The sequence below is a fragment of the Indicator indicator genome, chromosome 10, assembly GCF_027791375.1.
Source record: "Indicator indicator isolate 239-I01 chromosome 10, UM_Iind_1.1, whole genome shotgun sequence".
NCBI classification, from domain to species: Eukaryota; Metazoa; Chordata; class Aves; order Piciformes; family Indicatoridae; genus Indicator; species Indicator indicator.
This window is the reverse complement of record NC_072019.1, coordinates 1,454,260-1,477,835: the sequence shown is the minus strand read 5'-3', so window position 1 is coordinate 1,477,835 and position 23,576 is coordinate 1,454,260. Positions and strand designations below refer to the sequence as shown.

The window sequence follows — 23,576 nt, the reverse complement described above, 5'->3', positions numbered from 1 at the left end:
AAGATGGCCCTGAGAGATGGGACACGCAGCTCTTCCACCAGGACAGGCACACATCCTGTCCTGCTGGCTCCAGGAGCCTGCAGCGGCAAGGCCAGCACTGCACTGGGTTTGGGGTCTCTTGCTCATCATCTTTAGCTAACAAAGCTTCATCAGGAGGACCACGTCTGGGCCACCTCCTCACTGGGGAGGAGATCTGGGTCTCCCCTCCCGAAGTGGACCACCTCCTCCTCCTCTTCACCGGAAGGGAAATCAGAAGCGAGGTTACAGCAAAGCCCAAGGGGGTGGCTTCTGGCCTGGGGATCGATCTACAATCCCCCACAATAAAACCAGCTTGAAACAAAACCCATCTTTTGATTTGTACAAAATAACAATAACAACAACAACAACACAAACAAAAAGGTGCCGGCGGCCCCCTGGCTGGCAGTGCCCCCCTGCTGTGGCAGAGGGAGGGGTGTCAGTAGGCAAAGATGACGTGGTAGGTGACTTGGTGCCCATTGTCCCAGGCGTAGAGCAGGCGGTCCTTGGGGTTGTAGTCCACCTGGGTGGTGTAGGCGTACTCGTTCTCGAAGAGCAGCCGGGGCACGATCTGGGTGTTGGTGTGCGTGTCGAAGGCGTAGGAGATGTTGGCGTTCCTCTTGTTGTAGCTGTCCACGGCGTACAGCACCCCGCAGATGACGAAGCAGTTGCCGTAGAAGTCCTTGCGCAGCCCCGTCCGCCACGTGGTCTCCTTCTGGGTGCTCAGGTCGGCGGCGTTCAGCTTGCTCAGCACGATCACCTCCTGGCCGGAGCCCTCGTAGCTGATGGCCGGGTAGATGACCCACAGCCCGTTCTCGTCCACCGCGAAGTCCACGTCCGAGTGGCCTCTCCAGCGCCAGGGGGTGGACTCCTCGTAGGCCACGTCGTGCAGCATGGCCCAGGCGGCCACGTAGCGCTGCCGCAGGTCGTACTTGATGATGTTGCGAGTGAAGGCCCTGTTGTAGTAGAAGGAGCCGTTGTAGACCACGTGCCCCGTCCCGATCCAGCTGTAGGGCAGCTTGTAGGAGTTGCTCCAGCGACCTGCGGGGCACAGGTGGATTGGTGGTGGTGACACCTTCCCTTTGCTTGAGGGTTAGTGATCCTACCACCGGCACCCTCATGGAGTCACAGAAACATTCAGGTTGGAAAAGCCCCTCAGCATCACCAAGTCCAACCCAGAACCCTACTCTGCAAGGCTCACCCCTAAACCATAGCCCCAAGCACCACATCCAAACCACCTTTAAATACAGCCAGCACTGGGGACTCCACCACCTCCCTGGGCAGCGCATTCCAATCCCTGACCACTCTTGACATGAAAAAATTCTTCCTACTGTCCAGTCTAAACCTACCCAGAGGCAGCTTGAGGCCATTCCCTCTTGTTCTATCACTAATTACCTGGGAGAAGAGACCAGCAGCAGCCTCTCTACAATGTCCTTTCAGGCAGTTGTAGACAGCAATGAGGTCTCCGTTCACCCTCCTCTATTTCACACTAACCATTCCCAGCTCCTTCAGTCACTCTTCATCAGATTTATTCTCCAGGCCCTTCACAGCATCCTTGCCCTTCTCTGCACTCACTCCACTCACTCTGCACTCACCCCTGCCCTGCCTGTGCTCCCTCCCCAGCCACCAGCCATAGCCTGGCATGTGACAAAAGCAGTTCCAGAGCCACCACGGACATCATGACCAGCCCTGTGCTTGAGCCCCACTAACTGGGTACCAGCACCCAGGAAGGATGGATCACAGGGTCACAGGATGTTAGGGGTTGGAAGGGAATTCTGGAGATCATCCAGTCCAACCCCCCTGCCAGAGCAGGACCATAGAATCCAGCACAGATCACACAGGAACACAGCCAGATGGGGCTGGAAAGGCTCCAGAGAAGAAGACTCCACAACCTCTCTGGCCAGCCTGTTCCAGTGCTCTGGGAGCCTCCCAGTGAAGAAGTTCCTCCTCATGTTGAGGTGGAACCTCCTGTGCTGGAGTTTCTATCCATTGCCCCTTGTCCTATGCCAGGGTACAGGTGAGCAGAGCCTGTCCCCTCCCTCTTGACCCCCAGCCCTCAGATATTGATAAACATTTATTAAATCCCTTCTCAGTCTTTTTACAGACTAATCAGCCCCAGGGCTCTCAGCCTCTCCTCACCAGGCATTGCTCCAGTCCCAGGCAGTGAAGCCTCCCAAGGTGCAGCATCCCAGAGAATGGGGACACTACTTGGGCCAGTGGAGTACAGCATCAGGGATGGTGCAAGCTCACCTTGCTTGAAGTTGTCCAGGTTCCTGAACTCCACCAGTGTGTTCCCATAGTAGTAGTTGGTGACATAGATCCGCTCCTCCCGAGCCAGGGGGTCCTTCATCCAGGCCCCCTCGTTGCGCCCATAGGTGTTCTGGGTGGTGGGCCCCGAGATGGTAGACAGGGTGTCCTTGCAGCGCCCTGCACAGGCACACAACAGTTGGCCAGGGCCCAGGCAAGGCAATCCTGCTCTCTGCCTGCTCCTGCTGGGGGGTTGCAGCCATCACCACCCCAGCCCAGCCCCTTGCCCACCCAGCAGGAACCCCCCAGTGCCTGAGCCTGGGTTCAGGCTCAGGAGCCCCAGCAGCACTGGTCAGACTATGCGACCTGCTCACCACAGCCTCAGCCATGTCCCTGCCCCAGCTGAGGCTGCTGCCTGTCCTGAGTTCATCTCCAGAGAGGCCTCTTTCTGCTCTGTCCAGCCCTTTAAACTGGGAGCAGACTACAGCAGGTTCCAGAGCTGACAAGCAAGTAAACCTGCCTGGTGCCTGAGCAAAATGCTGTCCAGCCACCACCTCCATGACACCTCCCACCCGTGACCAAATCCAGGTGTGCTGCACTTTGCAGGATGCTGTGGGCACAAGCCAGACCCCACGGGCAGGGCTGCATCCATGCAGCACCTGTAGGCACTCACCAATGATGTTCCTGATGTCCTCCTCCTCCAGGGCCTGCTTTGGGGTGGCAGGGATGGTGGGGCTGAGCGGTGCCACAGGGGTGCTTGCCTGTCCCCAGGCTCCTGGGCTGCTCTCCAGGGCAGCACTGGTCTCTGCCTCCCCCAAGGTGCCCGCAGGGGTGGCCACAGCAAGGCTGGGGACAGCAGTGGTAGCTGTGGGCAGGTTCTCCGTGGCTGTGGCCACCAGCGTGCTGGCTGAGGCTGCTGATAGCTGCTGGGTGCCCTCCTCGTCCAGTCCCACCAGTGCGGTCACGTCCTGCGGGGTGGCAGTCAGCTGGCTGACGGTGCTGGGGTCTGGCGTGGGCTCCGTGGACGTGGCAGGGGCCAGGGGCACCGTGGCTGTCGTGGCAGCAGCAGTGGCTGCGGGCGTGGTGTGGTCGCTGTCAGGGGCGGCTGGCCACCCCACTGGGGAGGGCTTCCTCGCCCTCTCCCCTTCCCTGCTGCTGGGCCTCAGGAGCTGGTCCTCGATCAGCAGGTCCACGGTGTTGTCCCCACTGAAGAGCTCGTCCGCTGCCAAACACAGGCACCAGCATCAGCCACACGGTGCCCAGGAGCAGGGTCCCTCTGGCCCCTCTCTGCTCACCACACTCTCTGGCTCCTCTGCCCACTGCTCCAGGCTGTACTACATCCACAGAATCAACATTCAGCTTGGAAAAGGCCCTTAGGATCACCAAGTCCAACCCATAACTACCTGGTGTTCCAATTAACTGCCAGCTGGAGAAGGGCTGTGTGAACTGAATGGGCTGACAATGCCAGCATGAGGCCAGCAAGAGCCCATCACAGCCACAGCCACCATCTCAGGCCAGGCAGAGCAGGAGGTGATGGAGATGGATTCAGTCCTGCCAGCTCCCAGGAAGAGGGCAGGATGAAGCACCCAGCCAGATGCAACCCTCCTCATCCAGGCTGCTACTGAAGGTGCCTCACCCAGGGCATGTGCACCACTCAGGCTCCTCAGCCACCATGGTGCCCTTTCCTTCTCCTCATCTGAGGGATCTCATGAACCTACACATGGCTGAGCTGGCCCACCCCACAGCTGAGCTGCCTTTGCAGAGAAAGGGCATTCATAGCCTCACAGGATGTTAGGGGTTGGAAGGGACCTCAGGAGATCATCGAGTCCAACCCCCCTGCCAGAGCAGGACCATAGAATCCAGCACAGGTCACACAGGAACACATCCAGATGGGTGCAGAAAGTCTCCAGAGAAGGAGACTCCACAACCTCTCTGGGCAGCCTGTTCCAGTGCTCTGGGAGCCTCCCAGTGAAGAAGTTCCTCCTCATGTTGAGGTGAAACCTCCTGTGCTGGAGTTTCTATCCATTGCCTCTTGTCCTATGCCAGGGTGCAAGTGAGCAGAGCCTGTCCCCTCCCTCTTGACCCCCAGCCCTCAGATATTGATAAACATTGATCAGATCCCCTCTCAGTCTTCTCCTCTCCAGACTAAAAAGCTCCGGGGCTCTCAGCCTCTCACTCACTCACCTCCTTGGTCCTGACTCTCTGGTTCCTGGGGGCTTGACCTCCTGCTCTATGCCATGAGCAGCACCCTGCTGAGCTGTGGGGCAGCCAGCAGCAGCTCTGAGCCTCCTCCAGCCACCCTGACCACTGCACAACTCTCCTGGGGTGGCATTGGGCAGGAGGATCTGCAGGACCGATCACCATTTACTTGTAGGAGAGATGTTGGTGCTGGGAGTTTGAAGCTGAGGCAGTGCCCTGTTCCCTCAACTGCCAGGGGTTTGTCCTGGAGTAACAATGCTGCGCTGCTGCTCTGCGCAGGGCTCAAGGACTGGATGCTGCTTGGCTGCCTCCAGCAGTGAGGTATCTACCTGAAGGGAGGCTGTAGCCAGGTGGGGGTTGGTCTCTTCTCCCAGGTAAGCAGCAAAAGAACAAGAGGACACAGTCTCAAGCTGTGCAGGGGGAAGGTGAGGCTTGATCTTAGAAAGAAGTTCTTCCCAGACAGAGAGATTGGCCATTGGGATGGGCTGCCCAGGGAGGTGGTGGGGTGGAGGTCCCTGGAGGTGTTTAAGAGCAGCCTGGATGAGGCACTTAGTGCCATGGTCTGGTTGATTAGATAGGGTTGGGTGATTGGTTGGACTTGGTGATCTTGGAGGTCTCTTCCAACCTGCTTGATTCTGTGGTTCTGTGATTCTGTATCAGTCATCCCGCCACCTCCTGCCTCCAAGCTCCCCTGTCCACACCAGCCCCACGCACTTTGTGTCTCCAGGCGAGAGCTGGGGGTGGACATTGGCTTTGCTACAGCTGTAAGCCAGAGGTGGCTGCAAACTCAACTCACCCTGCTCCTCAATGTCGTTCTCAGACTCTGTGGACTGTGCTTTATAGTAGGTGACCCCTCGGACGATGGTGGGCTTGGAAGGAGGCCGTCTCCTGACATGCAGCTTCCTCTGCAGGAGCTGCCTGTGCTTCTCCTCCTCTGGAGAGAGCTGCAGCTCCACCAGTGACTCAACAGAGTTGATCTGCTGTGAGATGGTTTCATCTTTCAGGAATCTTTCTTCATATTTGCCCTGGAAGAGATGCAGGAGGTTGTTGTGTGAGGCTGGCCAGCCAAATGCTGGCTGGGACATGCTGTCCTCCCTCCTTTCCCAGGGTCACCCCCATAGAATCATAGAATGATCTAGACAGAAGAGACCTCCAAAGCTCATCCAGTCCGACCTCCCCACAGTCAGCAGGGACAACTCCAACTAGAGCAGGCTGCCCAGGGTCTCATCAAGCCTCACCTTGACTATCTCCAGGGAAGGGACCTCAACCACCACCCTCGGCAACCTGTTCCAGTGTTCCACCACCCTCATAGTGAAGAACTTCTTCCTAACATCCAATCTCAATCTGCCCTTCTCTACTTTGAAGTCATTGTCCCTTGTCCTGTCACTGCAGGCCGTTGTGAACAGTCTCTCTCCAGCCTTCCTGTAGGCACTCTGCCCTCCCTCCTTTTCCAGGGTCACCCTCATGTCCTGCTTCTGTGGGAAACCCTCCAGGAGACAGTAGGGGTGGCAGACCCCCCTAAGCATTGCCTCTGCCTGACCTTGGTGCCACCCTGCCAACCTGGGACTGGGTGCTCAATAAGGAACAGGCTGTGGGGATGCAAGACAGGTGGGCAGAGCAGGGCATCCCTGGGGCTGTGCTAGCAGGACACACCTCTCACTGCCACCACTTGCACATCCACCCACCAGACAGGATCACAGATGTCAGGGGTTGGAAGGGACCTTCAAAGATCATCCAGTCCAACCCCCCCCCACCCCCCGCCAGAGCAGGACCATAGAATCCAGCACAGGTCACACAGGAACACATCCAGATGGGTGCAGAAAGTCTCCAGAGAAGGAGACTCCACAACCTCTCTGGGCAGCCTGTTCCAGTGCTCTGGGACCCTCACAGTGCAGGAGTTCCTGTCTTTCATTATCTTTAAACCAGGACAGGGGTTGTTAGGGTTATTATGTTTCAAATACAGATCCAGTTCCATAAACTCTCTTGCTGTGGTGGTGCTGAGTCAAGACTGAGACGGTGAGGAGAAAGCAAAGCAGGGAAGTGTGAAAGAAAAGAACTTGGGAGTGCTGGTGGATGAGAAGCTCAACATGAGCCAGCAGTGAGCACTTGCAGCCCAGAGAGCCAAGCAGAGCCTGGGCTGCAGCAAGAGAATTGTGGCCAGCAGGGCCAGGGAGGTGATTCTCCCCCTCTGCTGCACTCTGCTGAGACCCCACCTGGAGCACTGTGTCCAGTTCTGGAGCCTATATTACAGGAAGGATCTCGAGGTGCTGGAAGGTGTCCAGAGAAGGGCCACGAGGATGATCCTCTGCTATGGAAACAGACTGAGAGAGTTGGGGTTGTGCAGTCTGGAGAAGAGAAGGCTTCAAGAAAACCTTCTTGTGGCCTTCCAGTATCTGAAGGGGGCTATAGGAAAGCTGGGGAGGGACTTTTTAGGGTGTCAGGGAGTGATAGGACTAGGGGGAGTGGAGCAAAACTAGAAGTGGATAGATTCAGATTGGATGTTAGGAAGAAATTCTTCCCCATGAGGGTGGTGAGACACTGGCAGAGGTTGCCCAGGGAGGTGTTGGAAGCCTCATCCCTGGAGGTTTTTGCAGCCAGGCTGGATGTGGCTGTGAGCAACCTGCTGTAGTGTGAGGTGTCCCTGCCCATGGCAGGGGCGTTGGAACTGGATGATCCTTGAGGTCCCTTCCAACCCTGACAATTCTATGATTCTATTAAAGATGGGTTCAGAGGTCACTTGGCTGACAATCAAAGCACAAAGGCAACCCCTGCACACCAGGGACTGGTGCCAGCAGCTGATCTGTAGAGAGCATGCAACATGCACCGAGCTTCAGCAGAGCAGAGGGGCTGGAGGCACCTTCCCAGCAGGACCAGGAGGTCCCCTAAGGGCAGGGACCAGGAACCCTGTGCTGAGGCAGCCAGCAGCTGCTGCAGCTCATGTCTGAAGGATTTCATCTCATTAAAGGAAATGGGAAAGACAGCCCTGAAGGTTGAAGTGCTGCCCATTTGGCTGAGAAGGTAAGGCCCAGGGTTCCTTCACAGCCCCACTGCAATTAACAGCAGGGAAAGGGGAACGTTGGGAAATGAGGTCACTCAGGGTAATAAAAGCCCCACGCTTCCCTCTCCTGCCTGGCCCTGGCCAAGGCTGGCTCCTCTCCAGCGGGCAGCAGAGCCCCTGCTCAGGTTACAGCCAGGGCATAAGGAGCAGAGGGGCTAGGAGTGCTGCCCAACACCTCTGCCCTGGGGCACATCTCTCCCTGGAGCAGAGCACGCTGGCACCGCAACACTCGGTGCCATTCCCCACCCACTGACATGCAGTGCACGCACAGGAGCCTAGGGCCTGGGGAGCCCACCCCTGGGTAGCAGCTGCAAGGCCTGCTCTGGGCGCCAGGGGAGCCATGTTCAGGCTGTGCTTACCCCCAGGAGCTGAGCATCCCTGTCTGGGGCTGGCAATGATAAAGCAGCTTTTGCCCTCTCCCCAGACCCTTCCTTTCTGCCTGCAGAGGGAACCCTGAGGTAAAGGCAGGATGCTCCAGGAGCCACTCACAGAATCAGAATTGTTAGGGTTGGAAGGCACCTCAAGGATCATCCACTTTCAACCCTCTGCCATGGGCAGGGACACCTCACACTACAGCAGGTTGCTCACAGCCACATCCAGCCTGGCTGCAAAAACCTCCAGGGAGGAGGCTTCCACCATCTTCCTGGGCAACCTGTGCCAGTGTCTCACCACCCAGCACAGATCAGAGCAGTACAAGGCCACCCTAGATGGCACCACCAGCAGCAAGGGGGTCAGGGCACCCCGAGCAGACTTTTTCCCAGAACAACCTCTCTCAGTCGCCATGCTGGGCAGACTCTGCAGGGATTGTGGCAGACCCGGTGGGATGTCCAAGCCTCTGCCCGGTGCCCACCAGGTGCCAGGGCCAGATGGGGAGGGGCAATTGCCTAGGAGAGAGGGTGACAGGCTGTGTGCCTCCACGGAGCCCCCGAGCCCTGCTCATCGAAGGCTGCGAGTTTCCCAGCCCTTCGCAGCCGGCCCCGCACTGCCATCACTCCTCCCGAGAGCGGCCAACGCTGACCTCCGAACCAACAGCGCTGCGGCAAGGGGGAGGCCCTGCGAGCAGCCTGCTCCTGCTCCTGCTCCTGCTCCCTCCCGCAGCCCGGCCGCGGCTGGGCCCTGCCGAGAGAAGCAGGCACGGAAATGGGGTCAGCCCAGCTGAGAAAGGATAACCCTGGGCTGGTGATCTGCGGGGGGCCACATCCAGGAGAACCCCTCTGGGCTGGCTTGTGCAGCAGTGACCTCGAACCACACAGCCCACCTGTAGTTCTGTGTGCATGCAGCCTGTACCTCTGTGTGCATGCAGGCAGCCTGTAGCTCTGAGTGCATGCAGGCATCCTGTACCTCTGTGTGCATGCAGGCAGCCTGTACCTCTGAGAGCATGCAGGCAGCCTGTAGCTCTGTGTGCATGCAGGCAGCCTGTAGCTCTGTGTGCATGCAGGCAGCCTGTAGCTCTGTGCATGCAGGCAGCCTGTAGCTCTGTGTGCATGCAGCCTGTACCTCTGATAGCATGCAGGCAGCCTGTACCTTTGAGTGCATGCAGGCAGCCTGTAGCTCTGTGTGCATGCAGGCAGCCTGTACCTCTGAGTGCATGCAGGCAGCCTGTATCTCTGAGAGCATGCAGGCAGCCTGTAGCTCTGTGTGCATGCTGGCAGCCTGTAGCTCTGTGTGCATGCAGCCTGTACCTTTGAGTGCATGCAGGCAGCCTGTACCTCTGTGTGCATGCAGGCAGCCTGTACCTCTGAGAGCATGCAGGCAGCCTGTACCTCTGAGAGCATGCAGGCAGCCTGTACCTCTGAGTGCACGCAGGCAGCCTGTACCTCTGTGTGCATGCAGGCAGCCTGTAGCTCTGTGTGCATGCAGCCTGTACCTCTGAGTGCATGTAGGCAGCCTCTGCATCCCGCTGCAGCGAGCCCTCGATGTCGGCAAGGCTGTTGCTGATCAGGCTGGAGCAGTTCTCCCTGCCCCTGTGGTGGGAATCCTGCAGACCCTCCTCCATGGTGACTCCTGCCTGGTGGCTTTGCTGTATGGAGTTCCTGGACATGCCCTAGAAAAGCAAGGAAGGAGACTTTACCCTGCGTGAAGACAAGGGACCATCCATGGCCCCCAAACCACAGCTCAGGAGCCAACAAGCTCAGTGCTCCCACCCTGGGCTCCCAAATGGGCTTCTCCCTGGAGCTGGGCACTTCAGCTGCTAGGAAGGGGCCCCTGACTCCAGCAGGATCCAGAAAATCCATCTCTGGTGTACACATCCCAGATCTACACTTTGCCAGAGGCCCATGGAGAGGGAAGGGGGCCCTGAGGTTCTTCAACAGCCATCCTCAGCCACGCTCACCAGCTCAGAGAAGGAAGGGAAGACAAGCTAAAACATTTAGAGTTCTGGCCTTGCCTCCTTTGCCTGTGGCAGTAAGTTCATCCCCCATTTATTAATCCCAGTTTCCTAGGAGGGGCCCATCCTGGCTGGCTGCTGCCTGCCCAGTGTTAGAAGTAAGTCCTCGAGGTCAGCATCCCACTTGCCTGGTTTCTCTGGTCCCAGTCCTGCCCTGCTGCCTGGCCAGACACCTGCACTCAAGGTCTCCTCCTCCCCACCACCCTCCTTCCTCTCCTACAGAAGAGAGAGAGAATATGGAGAAAGAGAGAGAGCTGTCCTGGGTCCAAGAGGGAGCTGGGACTGGTTACAGCTCATTGGGCAGCCCAGGGCAAGCAAACCCCTTTGAACTTCTCAGTCCTCCAACCACAGGCACACCTTGTACCCAAGGGGCTGTTGCAGCCTCTGCTCATCCCTCCTTGGTTTTTTTTACAGATTGAAGGGCAACTCCTCTGAATAGGTGGCACATCAACCAATGAAAGCACTTTTGCACAGAGACTGAGGGTGGTTCCCCCTGTTCAATCTGTCCTGCTGTTCATTTATCCTACCATGACCTCCATCTGTGGCCTCAAAATCACCAGCTGATGCACCAGCTGCCAGCTAAAGATCAAACAGATAAGGTGCCAGCTCTGTGGACCAAGCATTAAGGGGTTCCTTCCCTTTACCTACACCCTTTGTGTCAAGTACCTTGTTACACTGGAAGCAACTCCCAATACCTTCTCATGTCTGCAAAAAAAGCCATCCTGAGCTGAGTAAACCCTCTCTACAGGTACTTGAATGCCCAACCTTAGCCCAGGAATTGCCTGCTTAAATCTGTGACTCTCAGTTTTGAGGCTGAACACACTGGGACACTCCATCAAGCATTTTGCTGCATCCATAAAAAAGGAGCAGCTGATGTCAGGATGCTCTCCCAGGAGCAGTGCAGCAGCAGAAGCAGCTTTAGCACCGTCTGCCTTTGGGGAGGATGACTGATTCTGACAGCCTCCTGTTCTTATCACTTATTCTTTTTAATGTTTGTCTTGTGACCTCCTTAGGGATAAAATCTGCCTCCCTCTTGAGCAGGGAGGCACCACCAAAGCCCAGCCCCTGATGCTGCTTCAGGCTGCTCAGCTGCTTTGCCAGGGAGCAGCTGCCAGAAGCACACCCGCATGGGAGGCTGCTGCTTTGAAGCCATGCCAGGCCCTTGTTCAGCCTCTCAGCTGTTCCTTGTATCAGATCCCATAGCCAGTGCAGGTTGCTATCCTCCTTCCAACAGGAATTCAGATGCTAAGCCAGCAGCAGGAAGCATTTCACACCTGCTGCCTGTGCTGCCTGCATCAGCTCTGCCCTGGCCCAGCAGTGCTGGGGAATCTTCATCTAAGTCAGAGCCCTCCTGCCCTTTTCCCTCATGACTAAGTGCCTGCAGGCAGATTCAGCTGCTCCTTGCATGACCTTGAAGTCCTGCTTCAGAGAAATTAAAGAGGCAAATTTGTGAATTCTCCCCTCCTGCATCCCCACTGCTTCATCTCTGGCCGAACTCCTTCAGCTGGACCAAGCTTTCTGCCTGTCTGCCTCACTGAGCCAGGCTGTGAGTAGAGCAGCCAGACTGAGCAAGGTCACCCTGACATGCCTACACAGACAAGTGCCAGCTTGTGCTGAGCCCCCTGGGCAGGAACCACCTGGCAGACAGGGCCACTTTGGCACCAAAGGAGAGCATAGTGATAGCCTCACATGAAGTCATCCCTTGAGTCATTTGCCAACACCCAAACTCCTTACCTTAGCCTCTGACTTAACCATCAGCAAGGTCTTTGAGGCACTTGCACTTCCCACTCACTGGGCCTGATGTGTTACTCTGGTCTGACCTGTTTAAAGGTGACAATGTCTGCCAGCACTGCTCCCAGACAGCTCACTTCAGGGTGAGAGAAATCCATAAATGATACCACTCAGAAAAAGGTTTTTCCCCTCCACCATCCATAACCCAGCTGTGAGTTAAATAGCAAGAGACCATCATTGGTCTGACCTGATGGGGCCCTTTGTGGTCACCACAGCAGTCCCTGCTCTGGATGACCCCAGCTCACCACACCATGGGATATGGCTCCCTCCACCACCACACCTGGCCCCACCAGTGCCTTGGCAGTGAAGCTTCCCAAGAGGGACACACAGCACTCGGTTGGCAGCACAGCTCCCACTTCCCTCACTCCTCTCCTCTGATTAGCAAAGACTCAGCAGCAAACCCAAGTAACTGTTGGGGAAATAAGCTAAGCCATGGGGAGAGAGTGGGACTGCAAGCAGAACCATGAGTTCTTTGTTGTTTTTAGACCTCAGAACTCCTTTTCCCCCTTGTGGATCAATCACCATCCTTGGAAACCCAGAGACCCCCAGGCAGGCACGCTCCTCTCGGCTGTCTCCTTCCTGACCCCGGGATGAAGCACGCTGTGCCTTCCCAAAACACTTTGTGAGTGGAATTTTGGCTTTAAAAATCACTGCCTCTTGGCCCTTGGCTGCAGACGAAGCAGGGACTGCTCCACTCCGAGAAGAATGTGGAATTACCGTCCCAGATATGGACCACGGGAGAAAACTCCACTATTTAATCTGGCAACCTGTTGCTGCATAGCTGAGCTCAGCCTAACAAACTGCAAACCCTGCGGTGTGCTGCTGGCCAAGGAAATATCAAACTGTATGGAAGTGAAAATCATTGCACTGGAAAGAGAGGGAGAAAGAGAGAGAGAGGGGGAGAGAAGGAGAGAGGGAGAGGGGGAGAGAGGGAGAGGAGGAGAGAGGGAGAGGAGGAGAGAGGGAGAGGAGGAGAGAGGGAGAGGAGGAGAGGAGGAGAGGGGGAAAGGAGGAGAGGGGGAGAGGAGCAGAGGAGAAGAGGAGGAGAGGAGGAGAGAGAGAGAAAGAGAGAGAGAGAAAGAGAGAAAGAGAGAAAGAGAGAAAGAGAGAAAGAGAGAAGAGGAGAAAGAGAGAAAGAAGAGAGGAAAGAGAGAAGAGAGAGAAAGAGAGAAAGAAGGAGAAGAGAGAGAGAGGAAAGAGAGAAGAGAGAGAAAGAGAGAAAGAAAGAGAAGAGAGAAAGAGAGAGAAGAAAGAGAGAGAGAAAGAGAGAGAGAGAAAGAGAGAGAGAGAGAGAAGAGAAAGAGAGAAAGAGAGAGAGAAAGAAAGAGAGAAAGAGAGAGATAGAGAAAGAGAGAGATAGAGAAAGAGAGAGATAGACAAAGAGAGAGACAGACAAAGAGACAGACAAAGAGAGAGAGAGAAAGAAAGAGAGAAAGAGAGAAAGAGAGAAAGAGAGAAAGAGAGAAAGAGAGAAAGAGAGAAAGAGAGAGAGAGAGAGAGAGAAAGAGAAAGAGAAAGAGAAAGAGAAAGAGAAGAGAGAAAGAGAGAGAAAGAGAGAGAGAAAGAGGAGAGAAAGAGAGAGAAAGGAGAGAGAAAGAAGAGAGAAAGAAGAAGAGAAAGAGAGAGAAAGAGAGAGAAAGAAGAAGAGAAAGAGAGAAAGAGAAGAAAGAGAGAAAGAAAAGAGAAGAGAGAAAGAAAGAAAGAGAAAGAAGAAAAGAGAGAGAAAAGAGAGAAAGAGAGAGAAAGAAGAAGAGAAAGAGAAGAAAGAGAGAAAGAAGAAAGAGAAAGAGAGAAAGAGAGAGAAAGAGAAGAAAGAGAGAAAGAGAGAAAGAGAAGAGAAAAGAGAGAAGAAAGAAAAGAGAAAGAAAGAGAGAGAGAAAGAGAGAAAGAAGAGAAAGAAAGAGAAGAGAGAAAAGAGAAAGAAGAGAAAGAGAGAAGAGAAAAGAGAGAAAGAAGAGAAAGAGAGAAAAGAAGAAAGAAAGAGAGAAAGAGAAAGAAAGAGAGAAAGAGAAAGAGAAGAAAGAAGAGAGAAAGAGAGAGAAAGAGAGAGAAAAGAGAGAGAAAGAGAAGAAGAGAGGAAGAAAAGAGAGAAAGAGAGAGAAAGAAAGAGAGAAAGAAAGAAAAGAAGAAAGAGAGAAGAAGAAAAGAGAAAGAGAAAGAAAAGAAAAAAGAGAAAGAGAAGAAAAGAGAAAGAAGAGAAAGAGAGAAAGAAAGAAAGAAAGAAAGAAAGAAAGAAAGAGAAAGAAAAGAGAAAAGAAAGAAAAGAAAGAAAGAAAGAAAGAAAAAGAGAAAGAAAAGAAAAGAAAGAAAGAAAGAAAGAAAGGAAGAGAAAGAAAGAAAGAAGGAAAAGAAAGAAAGAGAAGAAAGAGAGAAAGAAAGAAGAAAGAGAAAGAGAAAGAGAGAAAAGAGGAAAGAAGAAAGAAGAAAGGAAGGAAAGAAAGGAAAGAAGAAAGAAGGAAAGAAGAAAGAAGGAAAGAAGGAAAGAAGAAAGAAAGGAAAGAAGGAAAGAAAGAAAGAAGAAAAGAAAGGAAGAAGGAAAGAGAAAGAAAGAAAGAAAGAGAAAAGAAAAGAAAAGAAGAAGAGAAAAAAGAAAGAAAGAAAGAGAAGAAAAAGAAAGAAAGAAAAAGAAGAGAAAGAAAGAAAGGAAAAAGAAAAGAAAGAAAGAAAAGAAAGAAAGAAAAGAAAGAGAAAGAAAGAAAAGAAGAGAAAGAAAGAAGGAAAGAAAAGAAAGAAGAGGAAAAGAGAAGAAAGAAAAGGAAAAGAGGAAAAAGAAGAAAGAAAAAGAAGAAAGAAGGAAAAAAGGAAAGAAAGGAAAGAAAGAAAGAAAGAAAAAGGAAAGAAAAGAAAGAAAGAAAGAAAGAAAGAAAGAAAGAAAAAAGAAAGAAAGAAAGAAGAAAGAAAGAAAGGAAAGAAAGAAAAAGAAAGAAAGAAAGAAAGAAAGAAAAGGAGAAGAGAAAGAAGAAAGAAAGAGAAGAAAGAGGAAAGAGAAAGAAAGAGGAGAAAGAGGAAAGAAGAAAGAGAAAGAGGGAAAGAGGAAAAGAAAGAAAGAAAAGGAAAAAAGAAAGGAAAAAAGAAAGAAGAAAAGAAAAGGAAAGAAAGAAAAGGAAAAGAAAGAAAAAGAAAGAAAAGAAAGGAAAAAGAAAGAAAAGGAAAAAGAAAAAAAGGAAAGAAAAGAAAAAAGAAAAGAAAGAAAAAGAGAAAGAAAGAAAAAGAGAAAAGGAGAAGAAAGGAAAAAAAAGAAAAGAGAAAAAGAAAGAAAAGAAAAAGAAAAAAAAGAAAGAAGGAAAAAGAGGAGGAAAAGAAAAGAAAAAGAAAAGAAGGAAAAGAAGAAAAGAAAAGGAAAGAGGAAAAGAAGAAAGAGAAAGGAAAGGAGAAAAAGAAAAGAGAAAAAAGAAAGAAGAGAAAAGAGAAAAAGAAAAGGAAGAAAAGAAAAGAAGAAAAAGAAAAAGAAAGAAAAGAAGGAAAAGAAAGAAAAAGAAAGAAGAAAGAAAAGAGGAAAAGAAAGAAAGAAAGAAGGAGAAAGAGAGAGGGAAAGAGAGATAGAGAAGAGAGAAAGAGAGAGAGAGAGAAAGAGAGAGAGAAAGAAGGAAAGAAGGAAAGAAGGAAAGAAGGAAGGAAAGAAGGAAGGAAAGAAGGAAGGAAAGAAGGAAGGAAAGAAGGAAGGAAAGAAGAAAGAAGGAAAGAAAGAAGAAGGAAGGAAAGAAGGAAAGAAAGAAAGAAAGAAAGAAAGGAAAGAAAGAAAGAAAGAAAGAAAGAAAGAAAGAAAGAAAGAAAGAAAAGAAAGAAAGAAAGAAAAGAAAGAAAGAAAAGAAAGAAAGAAAGAAAGAAAGAAAGAAAGAAAGAAAGAAAGAAAGAAAGAAAGAAAGAAAGAAAGAAAGAAAGAAAGAAAGAAAGAAAGAAAGAAAGAAAGAAAGAAAAGAAAGAAAGAAAGAAAGAAAGAAAGAAAGAAAGTTACTTATCTAGCTTTCAAGCAGCACTGAAGGCTCTTCTTTAGAGCCTTACTTAAAGCTCTTCTTTAACACACACCAAGATGTAACTTGGTTCTTAAGGCCCTTGGCCCTTGGCTACCAGCTGTCCTGGTGAGTGCAGCCCAGCACCCGCCCCTGACCCTCTTGCCCCGCATTACACAATACAAAAGGAGCAGGCTGAGAGCAGCTTTGGCACCAATGCAGATGTAAAACTGAGGGGAGGTAATACTTAAAGGCAGGTCCCCTGCTGCTGACCCAAGGAGATGCTCGTCCTGGTGAGGCCACAGCTGGGATCTTGCACCCAGTCTGGGCCACAAGGGACGGGAGGGAACTGGAGAGGGCCAGGGGAGGCTTACAGGGTAGTGACATGTTGGCCACTGCCCGTGAGGAACGGTGGAGAATCTGGTCTAGTTTAGACAGTCTGGTCTGGTCCAATTTAGACAGACTGGTCTAGTTTAGACAGTCTGGTCTGGTCTAGTTTAGACAGTCTGGTCTAGTCTAGTTTAGTTTCAGACAGTTTCAGTTAATAAACTTTTCTTCTAAACAGGGGGAGGCTCTGAATACACCAAAGGTACCAAGAACTCGACTTGAGGCAAAGCCCTACTGAAGGCAACAACTTCCAAGGAGAGCAGGACTCATCTTACCTCTTCAAGCTTTTCCACTCGACCCACCAGCTTGGTTGTAACTGAGTGCAACTTCAGAAGGTCCAAGCCATAAAAGGCACTTTCCAGCATCTCCATAATGGAAGACAGCTGCAAGGCAAAGGGAGCACACTGTCAGTCAGAGGCATCTGCTCTAAAGTACCCTGCCTGGTTTCTGCAGCCCAAGTCAAGGGCAGTGCACGTGTCTGAGTGCAAGAAGTGCAGCACAGAGCCAGCTCATCCTTACAGAGCCTCTGCAGAGCTTGAAGGCTGTTGGAAGCATGTGTTGGGTGCTGGGGATGAGCAAGCAGAGAGCAAGGAGAAGCATTGCCTTCCTTGCCAGCTTGAAGCAGGCTCTCTGAGAAGGCTTAACTACTCCACCAGTGATGTGATTGGCAGCAAAAGAGGCAAGAAGAGAATGGCTGCTGAAATAAAAGTCAGTTTGAGAGCAGACTCTGAGTTCCTGCCATCTCATGTTTGGTTTTTGGGGTTTGTGTTGTTTTGTTTGTTGTTTTTTTTTTTAACTGGAACAAGAAGAAACTTATTAAAATTTTTTTAAACATTCACAAACAGAAGAGTGAAGGAACTGAAGTTTGGTTCCAGTCTGGTAACATTTTGCTTCTCTGGAGGATGATTTTTATCAGAGGGCTGCTGCCTTCTCCCTCCACCCACGTCAGAGACATTCGCCCAGCAGGAAGGGTTGTGTCCCTGCACCCTGCTCCACACCAGCCCCTGCTCACCAGTCCTGGGGATCCAGGCAGCAACCCTCTTGTTCTGCATCTCCTATGGCTCCTGGTGCTGACTCCACAGAGGACAGCACTGAGCAGGGTGAGAAGGTTTCCTGAAGCATCCCCTGCCTCAGTTCCCACACACACCTGCTCCTTCCAGTCCTATGTGTCCCCACATGTCCCCATGTGCCCAGTGAGGTGCTGCAGCCCTTGCAGCCCCAAGGGATAAGAAGTATTTCCAGGACATGAGCAGGGACACTTTCTCCCAGCATCTACAAACCGGTCAACAAAGCTCCACAAACACAAGACCAGCAGCGCTGCTGGCAGCACTCGGAGTTTCCACCCCAGCCTCTGCAGTCTCCCTGTGGAGCTGACAGCAAAGGAAAGATGTTTTTGGGCCAGATAAAATGGCAGCATTAAGAGACAAGGGCTGGTTTATGGCTGTGCATCCACTTTCCACCAAGAACTGGAGGGAGACAACCGATACAATGCATGCAACCTGCCAGACAGCCACTGGAGACAGGCTCTTTCCCTCCAGGCTGGAGGATTTCCATCAATGCACAAAGGTTGCAGACTTTATTAACCACCTTCCAAGTCTTCCTGAACACAGACTCCTTGCACAGGCTCTGCACTCAAGAGCCTTGAAACCCTGCCTGCAGTTTCACAGAAATACAGCTCAGAATCAGCTCCCCCTGCCAACATCAGGTTGAACACCCCCCCCCAGAATAACATTCCAGTGCCCAAGCTAACTGTCTCCTTCCCCTCACACACTGCAGGCTTTGGCTCCTGCCTCCACGCATTATAGAACCACAGAATATATCTGGCTGGAAGAGACCTCCAGATCACCCAGTCCAACCTTTGGCCCAGCACTGAAGGGTCAACACCAAACCATGTCCCTAAGCACCAGGTCCACAGGCTGCTGGAACACCCCCAGGGATGGTGACTCCAGCACTGCCCTGGGCAGACCACCCCAGTGTCTGATAACCCTTTCAGTGAAGAAATATTTCCTAACATCTAAGAAGGTCCCATGGGACTTTATTAAAGGCAGGGATGGGAAGGAAACCTTCAGCCACTCAGCACTGCACTGGGGTGCCCCAGGGGTACCTCTGCTCACTGGGCTTATCTACTCCCTTCCTCACCGTCCCCTTGGGGACACCATCCTCCAGCCATCCATTGTAAGGGAGGGCTCTCAGTTGGGGGACCCTCCTACAGCTCTCCCCCAAACAGCATATCCAAGGGTTCTGAGTCAGAGCATGAGAAAGCCTGGTTAAAAACAGACATAGAGCACAACTACAAACATCCCTCTGCTCATCAGCCCAGCAAGGAAAGTAACCCCCTGAGGCTGCTAGGAGCGATGAGGTAGCTTGGCCATCCCTCCCAGCCCCCTTCCTGCGAAAGAGCGTGGGAGCTGCTTCTCAAGAGTCACTGTGCTTTCTCCTGTCTCCCAGCTTCTTCTACGAGAGGTGACAGCTCCTGGCATGTCCAGCTCCAAGAGGTCTGTGCTCAGGGAGGAAACAAACCCCTTTTCACAGCTCTGGGGTTTGACTTTCACAGCTCAGAAGAAAAGACAAGACCCCACGTGTGTGTATGTGGATAGATCTTGTGAAAGTGCTTGGCTGTGGATCCTTGCGAAACGAGCAGGAAGGCCTGGGCCAGTTCCTAGAGGACACAAACCTTCACACCACAGCTGGCTGTGAGCAGTTCCCTAGTGGGAAGAGGCAGCTGGAGCCAAGGGCACAGCTAGCCACACCTCTGTGGCTCCAAGAGGCTGGCAGGCTCCAACAAGGACAGGGAGAGAGCTGGGAGCTGCTGCTGGAGGAGCTCTGCCTGCCTGCAGGCAAGGGACTACAGGGGTGGCTCTCTCACTTCAAATGCTGTCCCCTTCCCTAACAGCTCACAGCTCCTCGGTTAAGGCCAAATGGGACATCCTGGCTTCTCCTGCAGATGAGGGACTACCGAACAACCTCAGATGGGGACTCCTCTCTCCCTGAAATGATGGATTGTCTGCCTGTGCCTGCTTATCCTGCCTAGCTGTAGGGGAGCTTGGACAAGAAGCTGCTAACTGTTTACAGTTGGACAAGATGAAACACATCCTTGAGCTCCAAATTAATTAGCACAAAGCCATCACGGCGGCCCCAGCGCTGTCTGCCCTGCAGCACCCTGCACACCTCCTGCCTTCCCATCTCAGCTGGGACAAGCAGCACTGCCCCAGGGTACCTCCCATAGAATTAGAGAATTGTCAGGGTTGGAAGGGACCTGAAGGATCAGCCAGTTCCAGCCCCTCACACTAGATCAGCTTGCTCAGAGCCACATCCAGCCTGGCCTTAAAAACCTCCAGGGATGGGCCTTAAAAACCTCCATCACCACCACGTGAGTGCCATCAGCACTCAGCCATCTGCTCTGGAGATTCCCCAGGGCTGGACCAAGCCAGTGGCCCTTTGGAGAGGATTTCTGCTGCCCTACCCAGGTAACAAACTGGAAATCTCAGCAGAGTCTGCTGCCAGCTGCTAGTCCAGGACAAGGAACCATCCAGTAAAAGCCAGGAGTACTTAGAACAAACACTGTCACTCAGGCTGGAAAAGAGGTGCATCTTACTGAAGAGATTGAATGGAAAAAAAAAAACTATTATAGAAGCATCAGCATTTCAAACAACAAAAGCCAGGCTACCATCAGCCAGCTGTGTCACACACCCTCACACTGACACATCAGCAGCTTCCAGCCAGTGGGAGCCAAACCAGCTTTTTGCATGGGTCTTCAGGAGCCCCTCTCTGCGAGGGGGAAAGTGGCCTGGCAGCTGCTGAGTGGAGCAGAGCTGTCCCCAGGGGGACACTTAGTGCTGCACAAAGGCCTGGGCTTCCAGCACGGGCAAGTCACAGTAGACCCCAGGCAGCACAGGATGAATCCAGTGAATCATTGACTGCAGCTGCTCCAATCAATCGCTTAAGCTGAGGTTGGGTTTTGGATCAAGCACACAGATACAGAAGTAACTAGGAGATGGTTTAGGAAAAAAAAAAAATCTTTGGGAAAACCAAGGGGTTTTTTTTTAGAAAAAAAGAAGGAGAGGAGAGGGAGAGGGAGAGGGAGAGGGAGAGGGAGAGGGGAGGGAGAGGGAGAGGGAGAGGGAGAGGGAGAGGGAGGGAGAGGAAGGGAGAGGGAGAGGGAGAGGGAGAGGGAGAGGGAGGGGAGGGGAGGGGAGGGAGAGAAGAGAAGGCTTCATAAGCTCTCCCCCGCCAAAAAGAGACCCTAGTTCCTACCTTGAGGTCGCTGCTGTCCGCCTCCCGCAGCTTCTTCAGCCTGAAGTCCCCCTCGCAAGGATTGAGCGCCGAGGGGGGGGCCACACACGCACACTTGCAGCTGGGTCCTGACGTGATGGTCTCCACCGTGTAAAAATCCTCTGCTCTGAAAGCACCTTCGTTAATCCTCTGGCAGGCACCGCGACCCAGGGGTCTGACCAGGCATTTGCAGCGGCAGTCGGAGCCTTCGGACACCGCCTTCACTTTGTCGTAGTCACCTAGCAGCTGAGCACAGGGCACCCACCGGTTAGCTAACTTCTTGTCCCCTGCTTGCCCAGCAAGGGACAAGGACACTCTAGACCTGGAGGTCAAAACAAGGACACCTTGGACACCCAAGGAAACTGGCCAGCTCTTTCAAAATCTGCTAAGAGGCTGGCTAGAGAGCTTTCTGATCCCTACCTACAAAGGGGAATAAAAATTGGCTGCTTCCATCAAGCTGCTTTTTACTATGTTTTGTGTAAAATGGACCTGACTACTCTGAATTTTATGTGTGCAGGTTTGAAACACAAGCCCCATCCTGTCGCCTTTCAATGCTCTGTGCCCAGTGCAGACCAAACAAGTCACCGGCCCACCCTGAGCGAGATTTCTTTACCCAAGCAAACAGGGGCAGGGTGACTGAAAGCCACCCCATAAGCAGCATAACCTGGTGGGGAAGCAATATTCCTGATCAGCCCCATACAATGCCAGGAATTTCCTTTACAGAGATTTGCAGACAGCTCTTCTGAAAGCCCAAGCACAAAAATAACTTCGAGGGTATGTTTCCAATAGTCTCCACGTTAGCCGTTTCCGAGGGCAGATAATAGCACACAGTCTGATCGGCCAAATCTAACAGAAACCTCCACCGCATCCCACTGGCAGGGAAAGAGAGCCTGGATCCCTCCCTCTGCACACAAAGAGGCTCCACCAATTCCCCTCCCAGGCAGCTCCCTGTTTTCTTAGTCCTCCCAGAGAAATGACGGGAGACTGAGAACTGCTCCTCGTTGGGCTTTCAGCGAGTTCACTGCACCCCGGGAAATAAAAACTCCTTGCAGCTACACTCGCCCAGCGCTCACCAGCGGTGCTGAGTGCGTGGACAGCATCACCCAGCACGGCCGAGCAGGTATCCCCAGCACCACGCAGCCTGCACACAGCATCACCCAGCCACCACCGTGTACCCCCAGCACCACTCACTCAGGGAGCACACACCATCACCCAGCACCACCAAGCGTGTACCGCCAGCAACACCCAGGCTGCGCACAGCATCCCCCCGAGGGATGCATAGCATCACACCCACACCGCAGGTACCCCGCACCGCCCCCCCCGAGGTGCTCCGCATCCCCCCGCAAGGTACCTGGGAGAGAATGTTCTCCTGGTTGTCCGCCTCGTCCTGCAGCGGCTCAGCGGAGGGTCCGGCGGTGCCGGCGAGGGTGGTCCCTGCCCGGCAGCCGGCGCCCAGCGCGGCCAGGCAGAGCAGCAGCGGCAGCGGCCGAGCCATGGACGGGCGGCGGAGGGGGCCAGGGTCGGGGCCGGCGCGGAGCCGCCGCTGCTCGCTCAGGTGCGGCGCGGCGGGCGCGGGCGGGGCCGAGCCGGGCCGGGCTCCCGCCCCGGTCCTCCCCTCTCTCCCTCCCCCAGCGGCGGGCCGAGCCTCTGGGCGGGGCCGGGCGGGCAGCGGGGCGGGACCGGGGCCGCCCCGGGCGGTGCTTCCCACCTGCGGTGCGGGCCCGGTGCTTCTGCTGCCTCCGTGGGAAAGGGGGAGCCCCGAGGCCCGGGGCATGTCTGGGGCCAGGGGGAGACCCAGGGGCGGTCATGGGCACCGTCCACCAGAGGCAGACTGTGGTGAGCTCCCGTACTTGGGACCTCTTTGGAGGGGCCAAACCAGCCCCACTTCCCTGCTTGTACCAAGCCACCCTGTGCACAGCACTGCTGTGGTTTACCGCAGCTGGTGGGGAGGTAGAACCATCCCTGCACCCAGCCTGGCCTTTCTGCCATGGCAGCCTGTTTCCCACCCTCCATGCGGTAATGCTGCACGTCTGGGGTCTCACAAGCAGTTCATGCCTTGAACACGGGCTCCGAGCCATGAGCACAGACCTCTGTGCGCTGACTGCAATGTAGGCTGACGCCGTCGGGAAGCGGCTGTGCTCTGGCAGGACCCTCTGGCAGTCCCCCATCCTCCTGCACCTCCTGCCAAACGGAAATGTCCTGGACGCGCTGTTCCCGGGTAAAGCTCAGGCGCAGCATCCTCTGCTGCGTAGGTGTCTGTACTGCCGTGACTGTGGCTGCCTGGGCCTTGCTAACTTGCGATGAAACCTGAGATTCCCTATTGACAGTGACCCAACCCACGCCAGCACCAAGCCCCAAGCACGGCACAGGCTCCTGTTTGCCTTAAAACCTGCCCACGGCTCAGAGGCACAAGTGACCACACGAAGCTCTCGCTGAAGCAAGGCTGTGCCACCAGTGAAGCACCTCCAGTTCTTAACAATGTCCCTTATGCCATCCCAGACCTGATGCCCCTTATCCCACCCCAGACGTGATGCCTGCAGCCTTGGGACCAGTCACCTCTCTAGGGGTGTTCCAGCTCTCCTATTCCATTGCTCTCTCCCACGGATGGGCTGCAGGGATGGAGCTGCCAGACACACGCACACAAAAATAGTATCTTGTGTGAGAGAGGAAGTGGCTGTGGCATGGCAGACAGCAGAAGCTGCTGACTCCAGGGCCAGGACCACAGGCTTCATGTGGCATGGCACTGTGCCCTCCTCTCTTCTGGCCTTCCTGAGAAGCAAAGCTTGTGGAGAAGGAAGAGGGATGTATGGGTCCCAGCAGCAAAGCTGAGCAAGACAAAGCAGGATGGGGAGCAAGACAGAGCAGGATGGGGAGCAGCCAAGGAGCAGCCAAGGACAAGGATAGGCAACCTTTGGGCAACGAGAGCAGTAAGAAAGGAAGAGTGTTTTTAAAAGCCTCCTCTGTACCAGCCTCTCTGGAGGATAAAGTGTCCCTCGGGCAACAGCTCCTTCACTTCCATCTCCACTGCTCAATGCTGACAACAGCTGAGCTTCCCTGGGGTCCCGCACTCCATCTGTCAGCACAGACTGCCCTAAGGCTGGAAGAGCAGAGCTTTGAGAGGCCCAGCTCCTGTTCTCAGCTGGCTCAGAACCGTGGACCCCCAACCAGCCATGTCACCACCAGGGCCAGCAGCTGCCAGCAGTCCTATGGGAGGTCCCACAGCAAGCAGCACCTAAACCTTTTCCTAATGTTCACTTTCAAAGGCTTGGAA

The 23,576-nt window shown here is 53.5% G+C and overlaps 1 protein-coding gene across 1 annotated transcript; it reads right to left on the bottom strand.

The window, feature by feature from the left end:
• Positions 1–454: 454 nt before the first annotated feature.
• Positions 455–21,800, bottom strand: OLFML2B (olfactomedin like 2B). Its single transcript, XM_054384379.1, has 8 exons — positions 21,657–21,800; positions 20,288–20,551; positions 16,309–16,416; positions 9,387–9,563; positions 5,258–5,486; positions 2,936–3,484; positions 2,266–2,442; positions 455–1,056 (listed from the first exon to the last, which is right to left on the bottom strand). The coding sequence occupies exons 1-8, from the start codon at positions 21,798–21,800 to the stop codon at positions 455–457; spliced, it is 2,250 nt and encodes a 749-aa protein (XP_054240354.1).
• Positions 21,801–23,576: the final 1,776 nt, after the last annotated feature.

What these genes read in the sequence shown, in the direction of transcription:
- OLFML2B (XM_054384379.1), bottom strand. Translation starts at nt 21,800, where the DNA reads ATGGCTCGGCCGCTGCCGCTGCTGCTCTGCCTGGCCGCGCTGGGCGCC. An exon ending in CGGACAGCAGCGACCTCAAG is followed by an intron (nt 16,417 to 20,287) that starts GTAGGAACTAGG and finishes TTTGCCTTGCAG; the next exon opens with CTGTCTTCCATTATGGAGAT. An exon ending in CTGCCTACATGCACTCAGAG is followed by an intron (nt 5,487 to 9,386) that starts GTACAGGCTGCA and finishes CATCTCTTCCAG; the next exon opens with GGCAAATATGAAGAAAGATT.